This window comes from Podarcis gaigeae (assembly GCF_964106915.1).
Source record: "Podarcis gaigeae genome assembly, chromosome: 4".
NCBI lineage: Eukaryota > Metazoa > Chordata > Lepidosauria > Squamata > Lacertidae > Podarcis > Podarcis gaigeae.
This window is the reverse complement of record NC_139677.1, coordinates 62,307,985-62,335,565: the sequence shown is the minus strand read 5'-3', so window position 1 is coordinate 62,335,565 and position 27,581 is coordinate 62,307,985. Positions and strand designations below refer to the sequence as shown.

Here is a 27,581-nt window from a genome sequence, read left to right as displayed (position 1 = left end):
GCTATGTTAGGCAACCAATTAATCAAAGCTAAGAGCAGCAGCCTCCTAATCTATGCAACAGATGTCACAATATACTTCAAGCAAAGAACTGCATTGCAAAAATGTTAGGAGAACAGTTATTCCAGAAAACACAACAGTGGTCCTAGCTCAAATGGTGCCCTTGGAGGGGAGTATCTCTGGCACCATGTTCCACTTGCTCAACTTTGAAAGCCTATATTATTTATTATCTGAATCTTATTTTTAGTGTATTTGTACCACTTTTCATGTTGTATGCATTTTTTTATCTCTGCCCTATAAATTTCACATATGGATTTTATACATACATGCAGTTTGTTCAATGGGCAGTGATGTTACAGATTTTCATTGTCATTATATTAATGCAAGACTGGCCTTGCAGCTTTACTGGTCAGTGTTGACAGCATTACAAGTAAAGATGAATTGTTTTTCAGTCTTCACTTCATTTCTTCAGTGAATAGTTGACAGGCACCTCCAAAAGCATGGCACCACAAGTCACCTGCCTTAAATTCAGTCTGGGATACCCATGTACCTGAGCTCAGACAAGTACTGCAGGAGGAAAAAAGCTGTATTGAGTTACTTAGTCAATGTGCTCTGAGGAAAATTTTCTCATCTCCAATAATGGTAACCATTCGTGACATGAGTTCAAGCAAAAACCAATCTACTGAATCATCTTAATGGATTGTAAAGGAGACCAAAGACCATTTGGCTATGTGCTCAACGTTGGCTGGATTATACCCGTAATGCATGCCTTTTGAAAGGCCACATCTTCCGTGCAGTGTTGTTTGTTCTCTGGGTCTTTTAACCTGAGACTCGATTTGACTATATGCCTTAGCGGTCCTTGTAGGGATATCGCGGAGTGGGGAGTAGGGTCTGGAGGGAGCACACTTCCCCACCAGCAGGCAGCCACAATCTGCCTGCACGCGTGACCCTGGGGTGCAGGGAAAACTGCCCCTCAGACAAGCCATGGCTGTTTGGAACATCGTTTCCTAAGTCTGACCTTTTGCGGTCTCAGCAGTCAGCGGTGTCCTGTCTGTAACCCTTTTCCATGAGACCTTTGTCTCATACATCATACACTGTGCAAGGGGAAAATGATGCTGTGGAACAGGTGCCAAAATAGCTTCGTACCACCCCACAATCTTGAGACGGAAGATGTGTAACGGTCACAGCCCCAAAATGTATTTCCCTAGCTTGCATGTTTGTCTCAATAAAAGGAGGCTCCACAGGAATGGTGGTAGCTCGCTCACTCGCTTCAGACCACCTGTGCGCAGCTCACTTGATGATCAACACCTGTCTCGTGCCTTCTCTTCAGGTCCTATGTTGTATTTTTACTTCAAAATGATAATAAATACTCCATTATTTCCCTGTCCTGTGCTGTCTATCCAAGCCATCTCATTTATAGCATGAGATAACTTGACCTGCAACAAAGCCGACAGAGCCAAAACCTACATGTTGGGGAAACTAAATTTCCCTTTCTATCACTAAAAATATATGCACAGCTTTTTTAGGAACATAGGAGGCTGTTTTCTACTGAGTCAGGTCATCCATCTAGCTCAGTATTGTCTACACTGACTGACAGCAACTCAACAGGGTTTCAGACGGGGAAACTTCCAGCCCTACTTGGAGAAGATGGGGATTTAATTTGTGACCTTATGCTTGCAAAGTAGATGTTCTTCTGTTGAGCTATGATCCTTCCCCTGCCCTCAGGGAATTCCCACACCAGTTTGAGAAACAAACTGTACTACTATTCTGTGTTGCTTCTGAGCTGACTGTTGCAGCTTGCCTGTGGTCAGAGGACCAATAGCACTGGAAATCGTGTTTGGACCACAGCAGAAGGATTTGCATACACTGGGGTGGATCCAGAGTTCTGTGAGTGGTGTGCTCTGAAGTCTAAGCTCCCCCGAGTCCCTCAAAAATTTGCTCTGCAGGGTTGAAAAATCATGGGGCATAGCTGAGTAAAGTGGGGTGGTGGTGGTGGTGGTGAAAATCATGCCTCTGACGTCCGTTTGCAGAATCCTCTACTAGATCCATGCCCCTTCCACCATCAGAAGAGGCCCTTAATACGTAGAAGGCCCTTAATACATGCAGTAGTACATTTGGATCAACACATTGCCTTGATGCTTCTTCAAAGCATGGAAATGGTTTATGAGATAACTGTGGATGTTCCTAGCATCATACTAATACGGCACATGAAACACAATATTTGACAAGATTAATGCATGAGTTAAGGAATACTTTGTAATTTGAGAATTTATGTAAATAAACTATTTGGGGGGGGAAACAGCATGGAAATTATTAGATATATGTCCTCCAGATGTTGATGGGTAAGAAAGTGATATTGTTGGAGGCGGAAGATGACTTAATGCAAAAATGCTTTCCTTTAAGTGTCTTTTATGGAGGTTATAAATAAATAAAGCAAACAACTTCCATTTAAGAAGCAAATTGCAGTGCGTGGATGGGATATTACTTGTTGCAGACAGCCACACAGGCAAAATAGAGCTATTTTAAAAAGAGACAGGTGATTATTTTCAGGCCAAGCAACTTTACTAACAGGATAGTTCATCAGAAAAATATTATATTGGTGAAAATAATGTTTTGTGTCCTTTACCATGATCTGCGTGAGCCAGGCAGTCACACAGAGAAATTTATTTAATTTGTATATTTCTGATCCAGTATCACCAAGAACAGTTATTCTAGGCAGCAAGTGTTCCAAACAGTTCCTAATTTCATATCATCACATCTATTACATTCAGCTCAGAAATGTCTAAATGTATTTCATGAGTAGTGGTAGTGTTATGTGAAATGCAACATGACAGGAATATTTAAAATAGTTCAAAGCTACACAGTGGGAACCAGTTTGATTGGTGTTAGCCTTCCAGCTTGGGATTTGCATATTTGGAGAAACTCAGGAAACTCAGCTAAGGTTTTGGGCATTGCAGGTGGACTAATGCAGAACTCTAATTTTATTTCTTTGCACATTTTTAACTTAGCTGTATACAACAGCAATAACCCATGCAGGAAGACCAAGAACAATGGCAGCCATTGTTTGGCACTGACAGAGTATGGCTGCATCTTCCTTTTCTCTGGTGTTACACAGATAGTAGTAAATCTAAGATAATGCTCACTTGAGAGACAAGGAACAACCACAGGGGACTTTTAAATAAGAGAAATAGACTCTGAAAGGTGTCAGTGTAAGTGGTTTAAATACTGTGTGGGAAAATTAAAACAATACTCTAAGGTCTAAAATATACCTTGTCTTCCTAATTACAGCAAGAGAGAATAAAAATGAGTTTTAGTTTGAAGAAGAGGGATTTGGAGCAAGTCCGTGATATAGGCAAGAAATTAAATAGAAGCATTTTTAAACTCTTTTCATAAATAAATCATATCCTATCTCCCCTAAATGAAGATGTTGCTTGGAAAGGATATATGAACATTAAGGATCTTTTTATGCTTGATAATGGACACAATTCGGTTTCTAATACATGTAAGTTGATGTATATAAGTAAAGTGCTCAGTATTTCAGAATCTCATAGTAATGTAAATTCAGATAATACAGAAGGATATAGAAGGTTTTGTGGATACCAATCCTATGATTTATGAAGTCAGCAAAAACTGTACCAGAATGAACACTTAACATCACATAATTATGATCTTGTGCATTCTTAGTAGCAAAGCAAAATAACGGCTAGGAACAAAAGATAACACAACAACGCTACCAGACAATGTGTCCTTGGCAATGGCAGGGATGCCACAATGACTTCACAGAACTCAGTTCATGTTGGAGGAATTGGACATAGAGGAAGGGGTTAATTTCCTTCATGAGTACAAATCATGAGTATGAGATAAGCCAACAGGTGCAAGGTCAGTGAACCCAATTACTATGGCAACTGCCCAGTGCCATCTATATAAGTCAGGCATAGGCAAACTCGGCCCTACAGATGTTTTGGAACTACAACTCTCATCATCCCTGATCACTGGTCTTGTTAGCTAGGGATGATGAGAGTTGTAGTCCCAAAACATCTGGAGGGCTGAGTTTGCCTATGCCTGATATAAGTGATTAAGGAATGTCAGCTCATTAGTCAGCCAGTGAGTCTTGAGAAGTGAGTCAGACTCTGTGTTACGTCTTGAATTGCTGGAGCAACAGAAATACCTTGTATGGATATATCTCTATCTGTATATATGTCAACATCCAGTACTGTGTTACAGAAGCCTTATCTTCAGCAGTAGTACGGTAAATTATTTTGGCCCTTAAGGTGCCTTTGGGTGCTGACTGGAACTGGGGACAACTTCTGCCATGTGGGCATGTCACTTCAGATTCCCAACAGTTCATGCCCTTCCCACAACAATGCATATTGCCAGGAAAAGACAAGGGGACAGAGAAATGTAAGGAAGTAGGATATGCAGTGTTCTGATGCTGTTTATACTTGGATCACATTAGATTGCTTTTTCACTTAGACTACTATTTTGTAAGCACAACACTATTCCATCATCAGGGGTCTGGTCAGGGCCCTGAATGCGGATAAGATTCTGATTAAAACATATTCCTCACCTGCCACACCCCAGCTCTGCCTGGATTTTTCCTATTACACTGGTAGTTCTCCAGTGGTAGATAAGTAATTCCACTGCTGGTAGATTGCCACAGACATAAATTAATTATGCTAGTGTCTAATTTTATTCTGAAGGGAAATTTAGCAATGGTTCTATGCTGATCATAAGGTATAACCTATAGACAGAATATAACCTATAGATAGAATTGTGCTCTTAGTATTCATATTTGCTCTCTAGGGAGCTATTCCCACTATCATCATTGAATATTCAAATCATTTGCACCAAAGTAGCTGTTAAATAACCCCATTAACTTAATTGGTCATTAGCATAAAAGACTGAATTCCATATTATTGTCTGGATCTATCAATTAAACTCATATACCTGATCTAGGTTAAAAACAGAAATAACATTTTCTGTGGGGTGTTCCTATTAATACATATTTGCCTTATTCAGAGACATTTGCTTTCAATCAAATGTATGTAAATTGCTACCACCTATGCTGCTGAGTTAGGGACTGGTGCAATGTTTACATTGTTTTTTAAGAATTCAGCATTCCACTGCCTTTTAGAATGAAAGTGGTTTGAAAGCAGTGGTAGCCGGCCACATTTTTGCTTGGTAGGGCTGCCATTTTTAACCTTACAGTTTTCACCAGAATGTACAGCACTTATTTGGAGTAGCATGCCATTCCATATGTGCAGAGTGCCATTATCTCCTCTTTTAAAAACAAATCAATTTAAAAACAAATCTATGGACAGGGAAAGAGCCTCCTTTTAGAGTGCCCAAGTATGATTTTCAGACAAGATGACTCCATAGCTGGTACTTAGAAATTAAGCCATAACCGAGGCACTACTTCCGGGTTAGCGGACTCAGTAACCCGAAGTGTTTGTAACCCAAGGTACCACTGTAATGTATTTGCTATTTTTATCTTAGGAAGGAAGAAGGAAGAAACCTATTGCATGGGGGTTACCCAGATACATACTTTGCAATTTTGTTGTGTTTCTAGATGAATATAGCCTGATGTGGTGCCATACATAAATCATGTCAACACTATAAAGATTAGAATCTTTGCAGCGTGTGGCAGCTGTCACATTCTAAGCAGTCATGTGACTAAAGGGTTATGATACCTACATTTTGATTACTCTATCTTCAGTTAAAAATGCAGCTTTGATATCTTAAGGGCCCATGTGCACTTACATGGCAATGAGCCCCATTGGATTTAGTAGGATTTACTTCCAAGTAAGCATGCATAGGATCGTGTAGAAATCCATGAAAACAGGTGTGAAAACTTTGCAGATCAGAGCAAGAAGGATGGATCTTCTGAAGGCAAACTCATATGGAGTAAAGGAAAATTCATAAACGCTCTTTTTTAAGTATATCTTCTATGCTTAGGGATATTTTTGTCAAGATAAACACTTGCATTCAAAATCAGTACAGTCTGAATACTCCTGTTGTTTATGTTTTCTTTGTGCTAACGGGTTGCATTGCCATTGTCATCACTATAAAGGAAATCAAAATAATAGTTCTGATTTATTACCCCTGGATCTTTTTACCATGAGACAGGTTCATTTTCTAAACAATTTTAGTACCCATTTTGAATCTTTTTCACTAAGATAGCTCAAAGCTAACTTGTGAATTTGGATTATAGTGCCAGGTGTGTGTTGCACACCTATATTTTTAAGCTATTAATGAGACATTTTATCATAGCATTTCTATTTACATATACTTTTAGCCATTTTAAACCATTACAAAAGATTAAGCACTACACATTATTTGAAATAAATAAATAAACAATTGTAAACAATTCACACTTTAAATATTGGCCGTTACATAGATTCTAGTTTAAATTCCATTTCCCTCCCCCCTTTATGTGCATTTGCTTTTTTATTATTCATAGCTTAGTTGTGTCATTTTCTACTGTTACACTGACAGATTTCAGGCCATGGCTTAAAAAGGTGGATGAGTTTTTTGGTATGGCCTCTATGCATAGTTAGTATAATTGCCATGAATCTGGCCAGGTGTAGCTAAATGATTTTTTCAGGCAAAGAACTAATAGCAAAGCTTTTTACGCAGTAATTTCCTTGGTAAGGTTCAACAAAACGAAAACTCATCAGAAACCCTGCTGGGATTCCATCAGCAAGCATTTATTTGCAGTTGCTTCTACACCTGCTTACACAGTAATAATACACCAGTGAGTTAAGTCTCTATGCCAATGCAAATTAGCTTTATTTTGAACCAAACATTGGATTTTAGCACATATCATAAGCAGAAAAATATGCTGCCACTAGATGGATATAGGCAGGGGGAGGAGGGGGGAAATGCGCGCATATATATTGGCTATTGCTATTGCTGCTTTCTTTATGCAGACACGTCCCACAGGATTATCCAGTTGCTACTATTTATAGCATTTATATGGAACATATGCTTTGCTCCACTGGTATAACAAGGAATCTTTTCCATTTCAGTCTGAGCTTCACCATCTGCAATTTGGATTTGTTTTAAAAGATGATCCATATTTCAATCTATGAAGAAATTCCTTGCTTTTATACCATATGGGAATCTCCTTTCCCTGAGATCAATTCTTCTCCATATGCTTTCATTTTATGTATGTAAGGGAGCCCTCTATGCAGCTTTAAAAGTAATTCAGACTGGCTGCTCCATGAACCTTTAATGCAAATATGAAAGTTTAATTGATTTGTCATTTAGACCAAATTTAAATTATAGAAAGGATTGGGGTGGGGGGAGAACATCAGTTATTAGCTACCCTGTTCCTTTTTGTGGATATGATCCTGTTTGTTTAAATCCTACTGTTCTTTATATTGTGATGCAATTCTTAAACCATTTCTAGCTATAGACTCCATTTTAAAATGGCATGTTTACACCAAAGGACTCATTTAGGCACCAAAGTTCCTAGTGGGACTTTGGGCACTTCTTACTGCGTGCTAGGAAGGGTCATATGGGAGGAAATGGATGGGAGGCAAACTGACCACTCTACTCCATTCCCTACATTTGCTCCTCCATTGTGCAACCTTTTGCCCATTATGGCTGTGCTCAGAGCAGGCCTGCCTCTGCCCCCTGTTCCTCCGAATGGCACTTGGCTCCCAAACCTGAGCAATTTTTAATTCCCCCCCCCCCAACTCTCTCCTGTTCACCCACAGTAGTAAAATAGACAGTGTCGACCATTCTTCCTTCTGGATCTGTTGTTGTATTTCCCCACAAGACCAACATCTAGACTCAGGATGTCGCCAGCGCTCTCTGAATTGGCATTGGTGACCACATGCTTGAGGTGGTAAGCTATTTTGTCTACCTGAGCTCCACCATAACCAGCAACTTTTCCATCAATGCTCAGCTGGACAAGTGTATTGGCAATGCAGCTATGGCAGTGGCTCGCCTCTCCAAAAGGGTATGGGAGAATGTGATGCTAACAACCAATACCAAGATGAAGGTTTACCAGGCTTGTGTGTTGAGCATGCTGCTTTATGGAAGTGAGTTGTGGGCAACTCACACCCACCAGGAGTGACACCTCAATGTATTCCATATGTTCTGCATCACAGGAAGATTTTGGGCATAGCAGGACATCATCTCAAATAAAGATGTGCTCTCCCAAACCCACATTCGCAGCATGTTTGCACTTCTGCCTCAGTGATGTCTACCTTGGCTTGGTCATGCACACAGAACAGAAGATGACAAATCCCCAAGGGCATGCTTTATGAGGAGCTGGTTTCAGGCACTAGGTCGGTTGGCAGAACAGCTCTGCACTACTTTACCCCTGAAGGCGCACCCTTCCATTGTCTCCCAAGATAGACGGAGGCCAACAGATCCTGATCATTCTTGGAGGCCTAGAGAGACATTTTTAGTCCAGTTCCAATTCCAACAACAAAAAACGGGGGGGGGGGGGCAGAGAATAACCATGAAATCATCCGGCACAGACATACAGTAAAACCACGGCCACGGCTACTAAAATTATTTGTTGCATTAAATAGAATAGAATAGCAGAAGATTCTCAGGCAAGATGTGCCAAGTTAAATATCCGAATCCCCTTGGCAGTTGACCGCTGTTTTGTCCAGTTCCTTCCTCCTGATCTTCTTAGCTGACATTTTCAGTCTTGCAGCAATCCTGTGAGATAATTTATGCTATGGTCTAATTTGGATTGGTCTACTTTGATAGTAATGAGTTGGATAAAGACTCCTACTCAGTAGTGGGGGAAAGGAGAAAGGAAGATTCATAGAGCAACTCCCTTATCTAATATATGAGCAACTTTCAACCAGGTAAGACGGCTCTTCTATGATCCTACATAATTGATGTGATGAACATTACTGAAAGTCAAAATACTTTGAAAACCACACCTGCCATGGTATTGCAGGCGCCTATTAAGCCTTAATGAAGTTAAAGTGTTACCCGTAAGGTAGATAAGAACTATATTCTTAAAGCAATGTAGAAGAAGAATAGATGGAAGAGATTCCCTGTTTTAGTGAGATGGTTGTTAAAATATTGCATAGGTTGAGTCTCACCTCATTTAAGGAGTACTTTGTAGATTTTTTTTAATATATCAAAACAGAAAAATGGTTAGAAAAATGGTTTCCTCAGCTGAGGAAAATGGTTAGAAGTTTGCTGGACGTGTCTATATATTGATATGGTATTATTGTATGTGGGAATTTGGGATCAGAAATCCATAGTCATCAGCAAGATACTATATTCAATTGTGAATACCCTCAAGATTTGGCCTGTTATAGCATTGTCAATCAGGTCTGGAGGGTACTGCTTCTTAAAAATATAGTTACCATTTCTTTAAAAAAAGTTGAAACTAGTGCTGAGCAAAAATCACCACTGGATGTCTGCTCAGTGGGCTGTATATAATAAGCAATTGAAATCCACTTGGTTCCTTAGGGACAGGTGTCTGTATTAAACAAAGACAATACAGAATTGCTACAGTAAGCACCCTAGTGAGCAGTTTCATCAGAAAGGCCAAAGACTGGAAATTGAAAAATTCCTCTCACATATAAAAGCTGAAAAATGCCAGAAGCTATTACAAGAAGCTTGCGTCTCCAATGACTGCTCTTTACCAGCTATGTGAATAAATACAAGACACAGAATTTAATTCTCATTTCTCTAATTCGCTAATATCTTAAGAGTAAAGATTATAATGACTATCTAGAAAAAAGAAGAACACTCACTCTGCTGTACTATACAAGTGGAATTGTGGGTAGGGGAATGATATTTTCCCCAAGTTTAGGAAAAGCGAAGTATTTTCAGTGGTTTTTTTTTACGGGGGGTGGGGTTAAAACCAAGTTCTATGTTTATAATGTGGCTTTAGCTGCAGTAGGAAAAACTGAAAACCCCCATTTGTGAAACTGCAGCTTAAACAAGCCTCACAGGAACAGGAGGTTAGTGATGCATAGAAGGGACTACAGTAAGTGGTCTGTGTATCAAGCCTGGAGAAACACCTCCTTTTCTTTTTTTTTCCTTTTTAAATTGAAATATAACTGCAAAGGTTACACTAAATCCAAACCATGGCTTGTAGAATATGAATTTAGACAATAAAAAATGAAAATAATCCGATATTTCTAGGTTATATAGAATAGGAATATTGCAAGCATATTTTCCCACTGACTAAATTTAGCAACTACATTTCAAAGAGAGACAACCCTTAGGTGATTTGCTTTTTTATAAAATACATAAATAGTTTTTGAAGATTAGGCATAGAACCAATATGTCCTAAATCTCTGTTTCCTTTTTGTTGTAATAACATTGTGGTCCTCAGGGATGACAAGAAAGAATAGTTTCATTTACTGGGTCTTGAATTTTAGTGATTTTTAGGCCTATAATTTTGTGGCAGAGAACCAGAATATTACTTTGTAATTTATGTCCAAGACCACAAGGAAAAAGTATTGTAGTGTGGCTGGAAGTACAGCTTGATGTTGTCCTATTGATCTATTCATTTATTTGTGTAGCACCATCAGAGAGTGTGCTCAGTGTTCGACAGAATACAAGAGAACAGTTCCATATCCTGAAGTACTTACAATCTAAACTTCAATACAAGGGAAACAGAAACCGGAGGCAGGATACTAAATAAAAGAGCAAAGTGCAGGTTTTAATGGGACGTGCTTAGACTTAGTTATGCATTCAGTTTCTAATAGGGCATGGGAGTTATGGGTTCTGCTTTATGGAAAAGGTGGGTTTTCATGAGCGATTTGAAGTAAGTGACTTGCAGCAAAGGGAGAAAATGTGGCAGGATAGCTTTGGACAGGGAAGAATGGTAAAGCAAAGTTCACAGGCAGGGATGTATTAGGATAAAAGAGTGGAGAGATAAGGCCTGGAGGTCTTTGAGATGAAGAGCATGTGTTGAATCCAGGAATAGACAGGAAGTCAGGATAGGGCTTTAAAGCAGGGGGTCATGTGAACAGAGGAACAAGATGAGTAAAAATGATGTTCGCAGCAGAGTGCTGGAGAAATGCGAGGGGACCGAAGCAACATAACAGAAGACCAGAGAGTAGTGTACACAAAAGAGGTCCAGGGTGTTTGTCGAGGGGGAAGATGGGAAAGGGCAGTATTCCAATGTCTTGCAATGTTGTGAAGGGAGAAAGGACACAACTTGGCAAAGACTGAATATGGGAAACAAAGGAGCATGGCAAGTTAAAGCCAAGCTGCCTGTCTGTTCAAGAGGGGAGAAGGTAACATGGTGGCATGTGACATGGTGTGACTCTTACAGAAGGCTACAGTCCTGCTTTACAAAAGCCTCTTTCTCACACACACCCCACCCTCCATTCTAGCAAGCAAGAACCATGATCAGAGTTCATGCAAATGTAAAAGTGCAGGAAGAAGGCAAAGAGCAGGACCAGTGACTGAGGGTGGCGTATGAAGAGTCTGCAAGCCTCAACAGAGAGATTAGAGAGCCACATTTCCAACACTGCCCTACAGCAAGGCTGCCACCCCCTCCAAAATCTATCATGTATAATCTAAGTATTGTAGTACACTATTACCTTTGAATCAAGACAACTGATTGTCTAGAAGGTTCTGGACTTTAATGCTTTATGCTTTTCAAAAGGTGATGTGCCATGATTGTCCTACACAGGCACACCTACATACCTGCATTTTGCTGCATAGTAACATTCCTTACACAGTGTAGTGCCAATGCCAGTTGTCTAATGTTTGGAGCTGCAATATGCTTAACTTGCAAAGGTTTTCACCTCTTTTAGATAATATAATATGAAAATGTACAACACACAAGAGATGTTTCCATCTCTTCCTATTTGGATTAAACATTCAAAATAAAAAACCTCAACATAACCTTCGAAAAACTTTCTAATTTTTTGTTTAATCACTGAGATAGGTTTATTGGTCCCAAATGATTTCACTCATATGTTTAAATAATTTGGTTAACCTTTTGGTTGTATAATTTATTTGATTTATTCATACAAATGAAGACAAGAGCTTACATCCACTTCCTATATACTGCTGGACAGTTCTTCTTTGTCCCAGAAAGCTTTGTCCCATTGCAAGTTCAAGGTTGTTTTTTTAAGTTCTCCAATAACTACTATGAATTCAACACTATAGAATGTTGTTTGCATATAAACATTTATACATAGGCTATAAGCCATTGTAACCCAAATATTTTGCCACGTCTTAAATAAAAAACCAATCAATGTGTAGATAGTTAAATAGCAGGTATTAGTAAGTGAGTTATTATAAGTTGTGTATTTTAAAGTCTGTGTTGTCTGTGGATCTTATGTATTCCTTTTATCTCATCTGACCTCATTGTAAACAGCCTGTGGCTTGTACAAAGGGCGGTATATACAGTAAATTATTTAAAGAAATAAATGATTTTTTTTTTGGTAAACTACTCATTATCTGATTAGTTAAAGTTCATGAATCTTACTTCATCTGATTAGATAACATTATCATGAATCTCACTATGTAATTACAGATAGGTAGCCGTGTTGGTCTGCCATAGTCAAAACAAAAAAAAATCCTTCCAGTAGCACCTTAAAGACCAACTACGGTAAGTCAGTTCTTGGTATGAGCTTTCGTGTGCATGCACACTTCTTCAGATACACTGAAACACTATGTAATGTCATGTCATGTAATGAATCTTCTTACATTCTATTGCTTCAATGAGCAGGAGTCAGCAAAACAGAACCCACAGATGGCATCTGAGGAACTTGTCCCCTCCCCACCTTCCCAGAGGAAAAACATCTGTGATAAGGTAAGAAAATACACCGATGCTGTGAGACTTCAGTAGAAAACGGAATTTATGGGAAGCTAGGATGAGAGTCCTTGAAGTTCACAATCCTGCTCAGTAATGGTAGGAAGTATGAAGATTTCCTCCCATCCAGGATCTAAGCACATAGGAACTAGGGCTCTATGAAGGTTTTTAAGAACCATTTTTATTGCTTTTGAACTCCCTGTTGCCTTTCATGAGAATAAAGCCCTTCTCTAATCCTGCCCAGCGGTTCAGCCTACTGGAAGAGCTTATTTCTCAACAGCTGCCACCATTGGTTCTGTGTTTTTTGAACTTGGTAAGTGGTATATAAATACTTTAAAATAGATAAATAATTGTATGTTGAGGGGAAGACCCTTGCTTAACTGGGTCTTCTAGACACTTTTAAAGAAACTGAGTTACAAAACAAACTGCGAAATCTTTCTTTGTGACTGCATGAATGCATTAAAAAAAACCCACAATGAAATGAAAGAAATGTATTAGGAGAAAATAAGCAATTAGGAATAACATGAAAATAGAACCATGAAAATGCCCTGTATGCTGCTCAGTGAATATGAGATGCTGAAAACGGTTCCCCAGATGTAAATTTTTCAAGAGTCTTTATTGTCTAATTTCAATGTTTCAAAATGAATCTGCTGCATTTTCCTGCACTCTGAGCAACGTAGGGAAAGCCACATGTTTTCACCTAGACATCTGAAGCACATCCTGTAAGACTTGACTCCCATTCTTATTTGTGCAAGGTGTCCATTTCACTGGTGATGTGGGCCTACTGTCACTAAGACTTCAGAGAAGCCACAAAACGAAGGGCTTGTGAGCAACCATTAAGGGAAGGACGTCTTCAGCTAAACAAAGATTTAGCATAAGCAAGGGAAAACATGAGGCAGGGAGGTAGAGAGGACACAGAAATTTCTCTCTGTGTGTGGCAGGAAATTGAACACACAAGTCTTTCAGCTGGTATTGTCTGAATGGCGAACTCTGATTAAGATTGAGTTGGAAGACTCAAGGTGGCCAGTGGCAAAGCAGAGCATTCTGCTTTACCTGCCTGGACAATGAGAGAACAGTTAGTCAGTAAGAGAGCTATGGCTCCCAGAGAACACCGAGAGCTGGATTCATAGGCCTGGTGGATCAAATATGATCCTGATGATCATAGCGTCATGCAGGGGGGTTAAATTTAGATGCCTCTAAGTTTTCCAATTCTTAACCGTTTTTATACTTGAGTATAACAAAAGCTTGAGTACCACTGTTTCAGAACAATACTAAGCCCAAATCCAGAGCAGGAGCAGCTGGTACGGTGAGGTGACCCTGCGGCCCTGCCCTTCTAACAGTGGCTTCTAGTCCCAATCTCATCACTGCCTTGCACCACCCTGCATGGCCCTTGTAAGCTGAGTGTCGCCATTACTGAGAGAGTGATTCAGACTCATTGCATCAGCTGCTTCTGATGCAGAGAGTGGCAAGGGGAAAGGTGGACTAAAACAGCTAATTATTCTCATCATGTAGATACAGCTTCAGTGGAAAGCTAGTTGCTCATATCAGAGCAGAAGAGTGTAGCTTAGAAGTGATAAGCCATGTACTGTTGTCTGTAGTATTTGCACAGCTATTGATATACTGTATCTCACATGCATGCACAAGGGAATGTAATGTTTAAGGCAAGTAATACGCTGGCTTCTTCTGGAGTACAGCCCCCGCCACCCAAAGTCCTAAACTGCGCAGCTCACAATTAAATATTTTAAAGCAGCCTGAAGCTTGGCCACCTGATTTCTATGTGTTTTTTTAGCACTGAGGTCTCTAAGAAAAATGAAAACTACTTTATAAATTGTCAGTGTTAACAGATTGACCAAAATGCTTCCTGTTATGTTAAGTGTCCTTGAGACTGAAATAATTACAGTTATCTCTTTGAAGCACCTGTCAAGCGCTTTGACATCTATTTATTCCTTCCATATTCTAGGAATATCTCAGATAGTCATATTCAACCTGTTCTTCCCAGCGCAGTCGGCAACAGTTTTTACTGATGCCGTTCCAATCAAAGGCCATCAGTTTTATAGCCTTAAGGCACTTATCCAGGTGTCAAACAAAATTTGATTTTTACCTCTTTGCATTCTTCTGAAGTGTAGATGACTCATGCTCAGTAGCATTATTCCAGACATAAGCAAACCCCATGTCTTCCAATTACAATAAATTATTCTCACTAAAGCAATTGTTGCAATTTCTAAACATACTGTCAGTGAAGTAAGCCAGTAAAGTATCACTTCAGTTTTAAACCTCTTATTCAGTTTGGATTAGGGCTCCCAGTTTCTAATGTGGCTATGTAGCAAAAAGGGGCTATGTAAAAATCAAACTCCTGTTATATGTTTTATTTAGATTTTTTTTAAAAAAAGGATGAACTTTCAACAAATGGACGTACTTGGTATCAAGTGGCAAAAACAATACAAAAGCAACCTGACAAACCATATTAAAAAACAATTGCTCCTCCTCTCCCAAATAACAGTGCCAAAGGAAAAGTGCAAATGGAACTTTTTTAAAAATAATAATATCTCAGCTGTTATAACTGAGCAAGTCTTCACTGGAAAAGAGGACAGCTTTGAATAAAAATAGACCATAAATAAAACATGAGATGCACATTGCAAGGTGTGTGGTTGTTGTTTTTTTAAAAATGACTGTTCTGTGTGATCTAAGGTGATTAATATTATACAAAGTAAGGGGAAGAAAATGAACAGAACTCTTTTATTACATGCTTCCCCCCAGCTGTGTGTAAATCACTAGGATTCCTTATTAAGCCTCCCAAATAACTGATAAGAAGGCTAGCACTGGGGGCATCCTGTCTTCACCCAGACTTCTGACTTTCCTACTGAGGAGGACAGAGGCAGAAGTGTGTAGAGGTAACATCATGTCCCAGGAGGTGTGCTGTCTTCTTGTTGCAAAGATTCACAATGTGACTGACAAGTTGTCAAGGGTGGCAACGCGACAACGGGGCCTTTTCTGCAGTGGCTCCCTGCTTGTGGAATGCCTTCTCCAGGGAGGTTGGTCTGGTGCCTGCACGATACAACTTTAGGCGCCAGGCAAAAACATTCATCTTCTCCCAGGCCTTTTGGCTGATTAAACAATCCACGGCCTTTAAACTGTGCCTGGAGGGCGGGATATTGTTTTTGTTTGTTATTATGAGATGTATTTTTTGTGTTTTTTATATTGTGATCAGCCCTGTGATCTTTGGGTGAAGGGCAGTATTGAAATTTAATTAATAATAAATAATAATAATCTAAACAGACAAAATAAAGTCAGTAGCATTATCCCTACAGTTTTAGGACATGGGTAACAATTAACACTATTTTGGCTACATTTAGAAAATAATGGGTAAATGGGTTTGATCTAAACTTGGTCATGCTTACTAGAGTACACTCACTGAAATAAATGGAACTTAAATTAATCATGACTTACAAGTCCCATTGATTTAATTTTAGTGGCTCTACTGAAATTATGGTTAAGTCGCAACCCAACCATAAAAATATATATTCCTATTTTTTTTTCTCCTTTACATTTACATTTTGGTAACATTATCAAACTACTACCTCGCCCAAATATGGATATGGATATTTTATGTGAAATGTAACCTAAGCCAAGCATACATTGTTGTCAGTGGAAATGAAGCCAGAGGAAATATATACTGTCAGAGAAATCTTTATTGTGGGCTCAGTGTTATGGCTTTTCCACTGATGAATGATAGCAAGATCCTAGCTATGAATGCTGATGATATCCAAAAGCAACACATCATATACAGTGTATATAGTTGTAGGGAACAAAATAATTTGTCATAAAGCAGCCCATTGCTCTGAGTTATTTACCGATACTTTCCAATCCCTTTGTGAACGATTAATGCACTATTACATTAATAGTGGTTGGCATTTTCCTTTTTGGGAAATATGTATATTAAATGAATCTTTACTGTAAGTGCTTAATCTGGCTTAAAACCACACAGAGAGGACAGTTGCCATAGGGCTCTGAGGACAACTGGGACTCTGGAGGAACTGAGTGGGCTTTGTCCAACTCATTAAAAAGTGTCTTTTCTTTTGAAAGCAAAAGAAAGGAGGAGTGATATTGTCTCTATAAATGTTTTTAAAAGGTGAACTTGTTGGCTCAGCTCTTTTTTTTATTACTGACGCTGCAGTGTAAGAAGATGATGCTGTCCAGCTGGGTCTCCCACCTGTTCTTATCCTTGCACAAAAGGATTGTGAAGCAGCTGTAAAGCTAAAAATGAAGACAACATCTGTGGGATAACTGGTGTTTTCCAATACAAAACTCTATTGTTGCAAACAACAATTATGTTCATTGTATCACTGAACTGAAGACCCCTATTTCAGAACTCTTTAGATTTGCACTTGCATAAACAGATCAGGCCTTTAGTACACAAACCACCTTTCCCCCATCTCACTTGAAAGGCTTTTTGAGTGGGTTGCAGAAAATACAAAGATGTGCAGTTTTACAGCCTTGTATAGAGTATTTTATTAGAACTACAATATAATGTCCTTGGATTGCTGACATAATGCTATGGTTTGTATTTTTTTATTATTGATATAGCACTCAGTACATACATTTTATCTGAACATCTTTCAAAGGATGAAGGCAACCGTCTGTGGCTGCATTCTGTTGAAGTGAGTGGTAAAACATCTTATGGTTCTAACTGTTATGCACTATGAACTGTTGGTATTTTATTCCCTTGCCCTTTCCAATGCCTGTAGTAGTGTATTCCTACGAAGGTATCACATCACATTCTGGAATACAGGTTTTCATCCCCAAAAGGGACGTGGGTGCCGTTGCGGTCTAAACCACTGAGCCTCTTGGGCTTGCCGATCAGAAAGTCGGCGGTTCAAATCCGTGCCACGGGGTGAGCTCCCATTGCTCTGTCCCAGCTTCTGCCAACCTAGCAGTTCGAAAGCATGCCAGTGCAAGTAGATAAATAGGTACCACTCCGGTGGGAAGGTAAACAATGTTTCCGTACGCTCTGGCACTCATCATGGTGTCCCATTGTGCCAAAAGCGGTTTAGTCATGCTGTCTGTGGACAAACGCTGGTTCCCTCAGCCTGAATAGCGAGATGAGCGTCTCATCTCATTGTCGCCTTTGACTGGACTTAACAGTCCCCGAGTTCTTTACCTTTAACCTTTCATCCTCAAGCCAGTCTAAGGGCCTTGACTTCAGTAAACTTTTAAGCACAGGGGCAATTCACACTTTGGTGCAGTGGCATGAGAACTGCATCCTAATGACCTCTTTGCTTGTCACTTTGGTAATAATTCCAAGCCTGCTTCCATGTCACTGTAAGTAACCTTCAACCATCCCTCATCATTGGCCACGTTGACTGGCGCTGATGGGAGCTGTAGTCTGACAACATCTAGAGAGCACCACATTGGCTATCCTGGGGGCTTAATTTGTATATACAGGATCCTGTCAAGAATCTAAACATAGGCAGCCACAAATTTTCCCATATTCCAAGGGAAGAGAGAGATGGGGAGGATGAACTGCACTTAAGGAAAAACAACACAATTAAATCACTGTGCTTGAATTCAACACAGAGCTATGAGCATGCCACTAAAACTATTGTTTCCTTTCCTTATTTCCCCCCCTAAATCCGAGTAACTTTTTTACATTTTTACATTTGTAAGGTGCAATGTACAATATATAATTAAATAAGTTTAGATTGTATTTCTAAAACAACAACGGGACATAAAGGAGGATAAACCATGCACCCAAGAAAACAAAAGCTATGCGTTACATCAGGATGTGATGGCTGTTGAGGAAGCTTTAAGCACTCAAATTTATTATGGCTTGCAAAGCCTGTCAACTTGCTGCGGAAAGGAAAACAAAGGAGGAGGTATTATTAAGATCAGTATCTAATTTATTATTCTTGACCTCATCAGTTAACTCTGTTGAGCAATTTTTAGTATTCTTTAATTATATCATAAATGTAAGTATCAATATTCCCAGGACATTTCAACTTTTACCCTTTCCCTACATGTATAATTCTTTCTATAAAGGAAGAATTGTTTCCTTCATTGTCCACAAATCTTGCAAATAAAACAGTAGCAGAAGGCTATAAATCCAATAGTTCTATAAATCATGTCAGCTGAGACACATGAAATATTTTCTAATGCACTTCAGAATGTGATTATCTTGAAAGACACCCTCCTTCTTGTAATTCAGTATTTCAAGATGAATGAAAAAAATTAAAGCTAGGACTTTTAAAAGCTTGTTTTATTATTTTCCAGCTGCATATGCACAAAGAACAAAGTTGAGCTCAGTTAAGGTGAATCATAGGCTCCAGCGGTGCACTCCTACGCATGTTTCCTCAGAAGTAATTGCCACTGTGTCCAGTGAAATACCCTCCCTACTCAGTGTCTATGGGATTGTATCCCAAGTGTAAAATACTAGCCATATTGAATTCAGTGGCGTTTTTTATTTGACCTAGGAATTACCACACACATGAAGCTACAAAAGACACTGAAGCTTAAAGAAATCTGGTTGTCCTATGCACAGGGCCGGCTCAAGACATTTTGCTGCCTGAGGCAAAAGACAAGATGGTGTTCTTCTTCATTCCATTCATATACATTAAGTAGACAAAACTAGAAGCTGAACCTTATATGAATACTGCTGGTGCCCGTTGTTGCAACAGAGAATAGCAGGCTAATTTAGGGGGCACCACTCCTCACCTCCCAGCAATTGCTTCCTGAGGCACCTGCCTTACTCTGCCTATGTATTTGGAAAGCATTTTTAAAGAATAATTCAAGGCAGCACACATGGAAGTGGCACCAAGCTAGAAGGGTCCTTAACACTTTTCTCTTCTAAGCTGGTATAATAGACTACGGCAATTAGACTTAGATGAAAAGTTAATATAGGAGTGCAGGAAAGCTAGAGGTGATCCCACATTCAGATGCATATGTTAATGTCTGGCCCCATTGATTTGCTTCTGTGGGTGGGCAGTATCATAGACCACTAGCATTGACCTCTTCTTTCTGGAGGGACATTTTTCCTTTTGCTTCTTGAATGACATGTTTTTTGCTGTGTGTGTGTGGTGCATAAAATATCTTTTCCCACACTTTGAAAGGGATATGCCTATTGTTAATGCTATCTGTAATATATTGTAAGAAATCTCAACAATAATATTTAAATAATAATAATTCATTGGTAAAGGTAAAGGGAGCCCTGACCGTTAAGTCCAGTCATGGACGACTCTGCGGTTGTGGCGCTCATCGCGCTTTACTGGCTGAGGGAGCCAGCGTTTGTCCGCAGACAGCTTCCGGATCATGTGGCCAGCATGACTAAGCCGCTTCTGGTGAACCAGAGCAGCACACGGAAACGCTGTTTACCTTCCCGCCGGAGCAGTACCTATTTATCTACTTGCACTTTGAGGTGCTTTCAAACTGCTAGGTTGGCAGGAGCAGGGACTGAGCAACGGGAGCTCACCCCGTCGTGGGGGTTCGAACCGCCGACCTTCTGATTGGCAAGCCCTAGGCCCTGTGGTTTAGACCACGGTGTGGTACTCTTCTTTAAATGAAAGGCTATCATAATTGTTCAGCTGGTTATCATGATCAGGGTCAGAACCACAGTACTATCAAAACCATATGCTTATAGCAGCCTAATCAAGTGCTTAAGCTTAGAAAAGAAGTTGATAAGATCTAGTGGTAGATTCTGAAAGCTGACATAAGGAAACAGCTTATCCACTATTTCCACTGTTATGATCTGATGCAGTTCTGGAGCAGCAATATTCACAGTGCAAACATTCCAGTTTCTGATGAGCATATATGCTTAACATGAGTCTTATGGAGCTGGAGAGAATGGAAAAGCATCTGATTGCTACTTTTACTTAATTCTAAGATTGTCTGCCTAGCAAAAGGACAATTTTGTACTTGACAAATAATATTTAGTGGCACTGTGGGTTAACAGAGCCTAGGAATTGCTGATCAGAAGGTCGGCGGTTCGAATTCCTGTGATGGGGTGAGCTCCGGTTGCTCGGTCCCTGCTCCTGCCAACCTGGCAGTTTGAAAGCATGTCAAAGTGCAAGTAGATAAATAGGTACCGCTCTGGCGGGAAGGTAAACGGCGTTTCCGTGCGCTGCTCTGGTTCGCCAGAAGCAGCTTAGTCATGCTGGCCACATGACCCGGAAGCTGTACGCCGGCTCCCTTGGCCAATAAAGCGAGATGAGCGCCACAACCCCAGAGTCGGTCACAACTGGACCTAATGGTCAGGGGTCCCTTTACCTTACCGGTATATCAGTAGGCATAGCACAGTGAAGGCCAAATTAGGTGTCATTTACAGAATGCATGGGTGCCTTTTAGAAAGTGAATAGCAGGCATGGGAGAAGTTCTGGATTTGGACACTGGTGGGACCAGGGTGGACTTTAACCTGCAGTGGTATTGATGCCAGATACCCTTTGGTGCCTTCCATTGAGGGGGAAATCCCATTCATATGATGGAACAGTGCTACAGCCCCCATAATCTCTGCTGAGGTCCTCAATCTGGATTGTGGTCCTCATGTTTACTATTTGTTTTTAATTATTTACTTTTAAAACAGTAATCCACATAATTGTTAATTTCACAAATGGTATCATGCCTAGTTTGGCCTGAGAACTTGGTACTTTTGTTTGTGTCGCTGCTGTGAAAGGTGTAGGGAATTGCTTGTGCCACTGCTGCAATATGAGGGGAATAGGGAATAGCATACTCCTATGTAAGTGCAAAAAAATACATGAGCTCTTTCACTGTCTGTAACTGGGACAAGGTCTCTGTATGTGCCTGGAAGATCCTATGGAATTCCCCATTTTTCTTGTTATGACTATCACATGATCTAGACAATGGTACATTTTATCAAAACAACCAGTTCAGATTCATCCTATACATTGCTTAACCTACTCCACTAATGCCCATGTTCTCTACAATTATTTTATGCATTACAGATAGTTCAGCAAACTCATATAATAAAATTCAGTAAAGTTCCATTATGTCTTACTGGAATAAACTTTTCTTGTCATGAGCTCTTTTTCTTAATAACATGTCACTTTGAATTGCATTTAAAACTAAGTGCTGAAGCAATTTCCTGTGCAATAAGAAGAATTTACTGCCTCTTTCTTTATTCACCAACATTTCATCCTCTACAGTAGAAAAATTACAAATCTGGCCAATTAAAGTGTGGGTTGTATTTCCTCCCAACTTTATTACTGATGTTCACTTAGCCTAGAAGAGACATAACAGCTTTAATTACTATCACTGTTTACTTAGAAACAGTAGTACAACACATTTACCAAAAGAAAACCTTGTCTTATAGCTAAAGGAACAAAGTTCTCAGGATGAATGAATGAATGATTCTCCTCCTGCAGGTGTGGAACTTTAATGTAGCTATCAGTCTGTTTCTACAGCTGCTGATCTTTAACACCTGTCAAGCAGCCTGAGCTGTGGTTGATTTTTCAGCTACAAAATGAGTGAGTGCAACTGGCTACAACCAAATTTGTAATTAGTTTTCTTCTACTACTTCTCTAATAGAGTAAAAAATCATTTTCCTGACCCCAAGAAAAGTCTCAGAAAGATGGGAACCCACCAAATAGTTAACCATTGATGCCCATGTAACACGTTGGCTCTGATTTTACTCTAATCTCCCCCAGATTCTATTTCTGTGAGTTTTAACCTGAAGAGGCCTGTGTAACCTGGTTTTAAAATGCAGGGACATCTTCTACAGCTGAGTAATTTTGGTGATCATTCATATCAATTTAGTTGCCAATTTAGATTTGTTTTCAAAGGTATTTCTAAGGCCTCCACAATATTTTCAAGCAAGAAGATGACCATAGGCAGCTTTCATATGATTGACGAAATCTCTGTTGGAAAATACTTGTTTCTTATTTGCCAACAGCCATAAGAATAGGTTTCATCCTCTTTCTATGTTCCTCTTGATGGAAACATGCTGATCAGGACACGTAAGTTTTTATAGAGACTTTTTGTATTAATGAGACTGGCGGTTATCAACTATGTATGTGTGAGTAGGCTAGTTGTTGTCTCACCTTTATTATTGTAGATACACCCCTGCTTTAAGCCATTTATATAGGGCCTTCTTTTGTATATTATTTACTACAAAGGTATGTCTCAATCACGAATTCTCAACATATTTTTATTTTTTAGTTTTAGTTTTCTTATTCTACTTGTTAATTTAGTGCCATTCTGCTTTACAGTAGTACCTTGGTTCTCAAATGCCTTGGTACTCAAACAACTTGGAACCCAAACACTGCAAAGTAAGTGTTCTGGTTTGAGAACTTTTTTCAGAAGCTGAACTTGCTCTGTTTTAAGTGCCATACCTCCGTTTTGAGTGCCACACATCTGTTTTGAGTGCTATACTGACAATTTGAGTGTTACGCTTCTGATTTGAGTGCCACAAGGTTAGGGTTTAGCTGTGACTCCTGCATTGCAAGGGGTTAAACTAGATGACCCTTTGGATCCTTTTCAACTCTACAATTCTATAACAGAAAATATTACATTTATGGTAGGGGCATTTTAGATAGTTCTCATAGTGGGGAAACTTTCTTGCCTCAAGGGCTACATTCACTATTGACCAACTCCCCAGCATCTGCATGGAAATGGTGGGTGTGGCCAAGACAAAAGTGGGCATAGCCAAATAGGAATGACTCCCCTCCCCCGATATATCCACATGTATACATATAGCACATACAAACACACACAATGCATGAATACACACACTTAACAAGGGCGGACTTGGGTACTATGGTGCCCTCTATGAGGTGAAAATCCACCACCACCACCCCAGCAAGGCAAGTCTAGGCAAGCCTCTCTAGGCATGTAGAAAGTGCCACATCTTTTAAGCTAGTTTTAGTTTATTATTGATTTAAATTCATTTTTTTAATGTTTTAAATAAACTCTTACCACTGATCTTAATTGCTTTATTCTTTTTGCAGCCTGCTTTGCAGTTTTCTTGCGATTCGGAAGTAAATGAATATTGTGAAATAAATAAATAAATGAAATAAAAACATGAAGACCTTTTATATCTATAAGCAAATGTTAAAAACAATAGTGGACATTTTTTATTTTGGCATTTTGATCGAGTAGCCCATGAATAAACTGCAGTGGTGCTCAACATTATTGGCTGAACTGTTCTTGAATTTCTGCTGCACATGTACAGGGATTGTTGTCTAGGTTAAAAACCCCAAACTGCTCTCACAATTTGGCAGCATAAACAAAGCCTAAATAAATATTAATTGTTGGCCTAAGATACATGTATTATGCCATAATCTCAAGGAGGAAATCACACACAAACACCAAGTACAAAGTTTTCAATGTGACCTATCAAGAAGAATTTAGCACAAAAGTTCCATTAAAAATAAATAGAGCTGCAGGTTTAATTTTCACAGACTACAGCTGAATATGTACCCTGAGTCTATTTTTCTCTTCTAAAATTGAACCAAGTTAATAATTTATGTGGTTCAATTTTTGAATTATTCCTTGGCTGATTTCTAAAGATGGAATGCATTATTTCCTAGGATTTCTTGAAGAAGAAGAATTTAGAGGGCAATCTAATTATCATTTCTAACAACCAAATGATTTGTTTGGATCCTTATAACATCCCTTTCACCATTAAGGTCTGAGTATCATCCCTAGAGCAATGTAAAGTTATTTAGAGAGGGAAATAATAGAATGGCAAGAGAGTCTAAAATAAAATTAAAACTGTTTTTGTATTGTGCATAACATCTAGCTGCAATAAAATGCTGCTGTTTAAATGAACTTGGGAGAGTTACAGCCTCCTGATCATGAGGGTCACATTGCATCTTGTCAGCATGTTCTGCTGTTCAGAAGCGCTCACAAGTTCAGAAGACTTCACTTATGTTCTTTCTGCAAACGCCTTGCATGAACTTTCCTGCTGTACATTTTGTAACCTCTTGGGAAAGCCATCAAAAGGAAAAGATTAATGGGCCTTGTTCTCCAGCCCTAAATGCCGCTGGCTTTATACTGGTTTAATTCCTGTAACATTTGCAACATTACTCTCGGCTATTGATTAGACTATCATTGTTCTATAACTTTATGGGGGGTGGGGGAGAACAAGAATTTTATTTGTCCCAAGCAGGTTTCCAGAAACCTTTATGAAAGTTTCTGTCATAGCTCTTATTTTAAAGTTTTTAAGTATTCCCTCTTGACATATACATAGAAGATCTGGGGATTTTATATCAGCCTTTCTGCCAGCCCCCTCCCCTTTTTTTTGCTGAAAGTTATCAGAAGAAAACAGCCATATCACAGTTTCCAACCAATGTCTTCCAAAGCCAAAAATATAGCTTTCATTTTCTTTTTCACAGGTGCATTAATTTACATTGTATATTGCACAGCGTATTACCTTTTATTTTGAAACAAGGTTAAAAATACAAGCAATAAAAAGATATACCAATACAACAAAATCACTAAGTCCTTAGTACAGCATGGATAAGTTTATGGGACAATTGGAGGAAGACAGCCTAAGGAGCAGCTTATTAACTCCTGAGAGTATTTGGACATATAAGTTCCAGGTCTGAATATTCATGTGCTAGCTTAACACTTAGGTCTTAGCACCAGCATTGCTCTACAATAAGTTCATCAACCCAGCTCTGGGCATTTGTCAGACAAGTCACCTGCCGCTAAACCAGTAGAGGGAGCACAGAACACATGATTAGATCCATTTAATGAGCAAGACTGTTCAGATGCTTAAAGCTAAGCACTGGCTTAAGTGTTTAGCAGCTCCAAGTGCTCTATATCATTATGACTGAATCCAAAAATGTTCATCACCTGCATCATCATGACATTTCTCTGTCAAATTTATGACTTAGCTAAAAGGGAAGTAATGCACAACTGACTTCATAATTGACCTTCGGCAAACTGATCAGCTTTCACTGTTCCCTTCATATGTCTTACACATTAAGAATCTATTTTTTTGAGCATTTTTTGAGCTTTTTCCTGCTCCCAAAGGAACTAAATTGAACTTTAGCTCCTATGGAGGCAGGGAACAAAACCTGAGGGTGTGTGGAGTGGTTTTCAGGCCCCACTCCAACAAACCTAAATTTTGCCCTACGTGCATGTTCCTTTCTCTCTTACGAATAATCATTCATTCCTGTGAGGAAAGAAGGAAATGTTGTGGAGAGGGGGAATAGAAGGTGGAGAGTATTAGCTTTATGACCCACAGGGATTAGCATTTAGAACCCTCTTTAGCTCCTCCTCCTGCCTTCATCTCTTTTATTTCTTCCTTCCCCCATTCAAACTAACCAAGTTGCTTCACTCCATTTATTGTGTAAGAGTGTGAAGGAAGGAATCACTATGTGAGTAGTTTCACCACCCACAGAAATGCAAGGGATAGTAGCCTAGGAGAGGGCTTTCTCTGCTGCCCCTGACTCATGGAATTCCCTCCCAACAGTGGTTCCTCTAGCATCTTCATTGCATAGCTGAAGAAACACCTCTTTACCCTGGCTTTTGTCTATTACGCAGTGCCAGATTTCTTTATAAGCTAAACAAGCTATAGCTTAGGGCCCCACTCTCTTGGGGCCCCCCAAAAAAATTAAAGGTGGAAAAAACCTGGATGTACATTTCCAAAATATAAGATAAAAAACAAATAAAACATACATACAGCAGCTTTAATAAAATACATATTTTGTTATGTGCAAATGGCTTTAGATACCAATTAGGTCCATAGATTACCCTATAGCATATATCCAACACAAAAAACGGCAACAATTTGCTGTTGACACAAAGGATAGCTGGACATATAAAGGGCCCCATTACCTTCAGTAGCTTAGGGCCTCATCAAACCTAAATCTGTCCCTCCTATTATGGTATTCTGTATTGTGGGACCCACCTTTTTTGCTGAATCTCCACTGATGTTTTCGAAAGCTTTAGAACTGACTAAATCCCACTCCTCCCCTGACATATTCCCAAGCATTTATGGCCCCTTTGCTGATGGGTGGGTAAGCTTGCCAATACAACAGTGTAACTTCCAGATGTCCAGGTACAGGGAGCTAGTAGTCTGTATTATAACACTCTCCAACAGGTTTAAATCCAGCATAAGGCTTCACTCTTATTATTTTATTTAAGAAAAAGTATAATGGTTTCTAAACATATTTAGAAAAACAACAATCAATGATTGTATCCACTGGTGACTGAAGCAATTATCCTAGATTGCTTCAAATACTTCCAAGATCCAAGGGGAAAAGCCATTTGCAATAGCTGAAGATATGAACTTTTGACTGGCAAAAGCTTACTGCAGCATATATATGAACATCAAGAAATGTTGGTGAGGTATGGCTTCAATTTGTTTTCATTTAAAGGCAGTGGAAACATGGGTAAAAAGAGTACATGAGAGAAGCACCTTCAGAGGAAAATAAAAAAGTGTTGAAGTTGGAAGGGGGGAAAAAGAGTATGGTGAGGGTTACTGGGTTTTTTTTAAAAAGGTATTTTGTATTTTCATTTTGTATTTTTCTGTTGTGAACTAGCTTGGGATCATTGGATTAAGGGTGGTATACAAATTTAATAAATAACAGCAGCAACAACAATGATATGTTGAAAGACTAATGTTCTTGTTTCCTTAATATGAAAATATGAAATGAAGGAAACAATGGCAGAGACACTTTATTCCCTGCTGATATGATAATAAGCGTAATAGGCTAGGAACATGAAGGTAGCATACATGACATCTATATTTAGAATGGGATCAAAGTACGGAAGAAGGTTTCAGAATCATTGGGTAAGGACAAAACTTGAGAACATTTTAACAGGTACCGACTTAGACAGGTCAAAGCCATTTAAAGTGGAGGTC

At 39.3% G+C, this 27,581-nt stretch overlaps 1 protein-coding gene across 1 annotated transcript in view; it reads left to right on the top strand.

Annotated features, from left to right (window-relative positions):
• The window catches only part of LOC310843811 (uncharacterized protein), a 171,885-nt gene that overhangs the window by 58,376 nt on the left and 85,928 nt on the right, over positions 1–27,581 (top strand). The window contains exon 4 of the mRNA XM_083737577.1: positions 12,680–12,763. Within this exon, the coding sequence (XP_083593703.1) occupies positions 12,680–12,763 (84 nt within the window). The remainder of the gene's footprint in view (positions 1–12,679; positions 12,764–27,581) is intronic.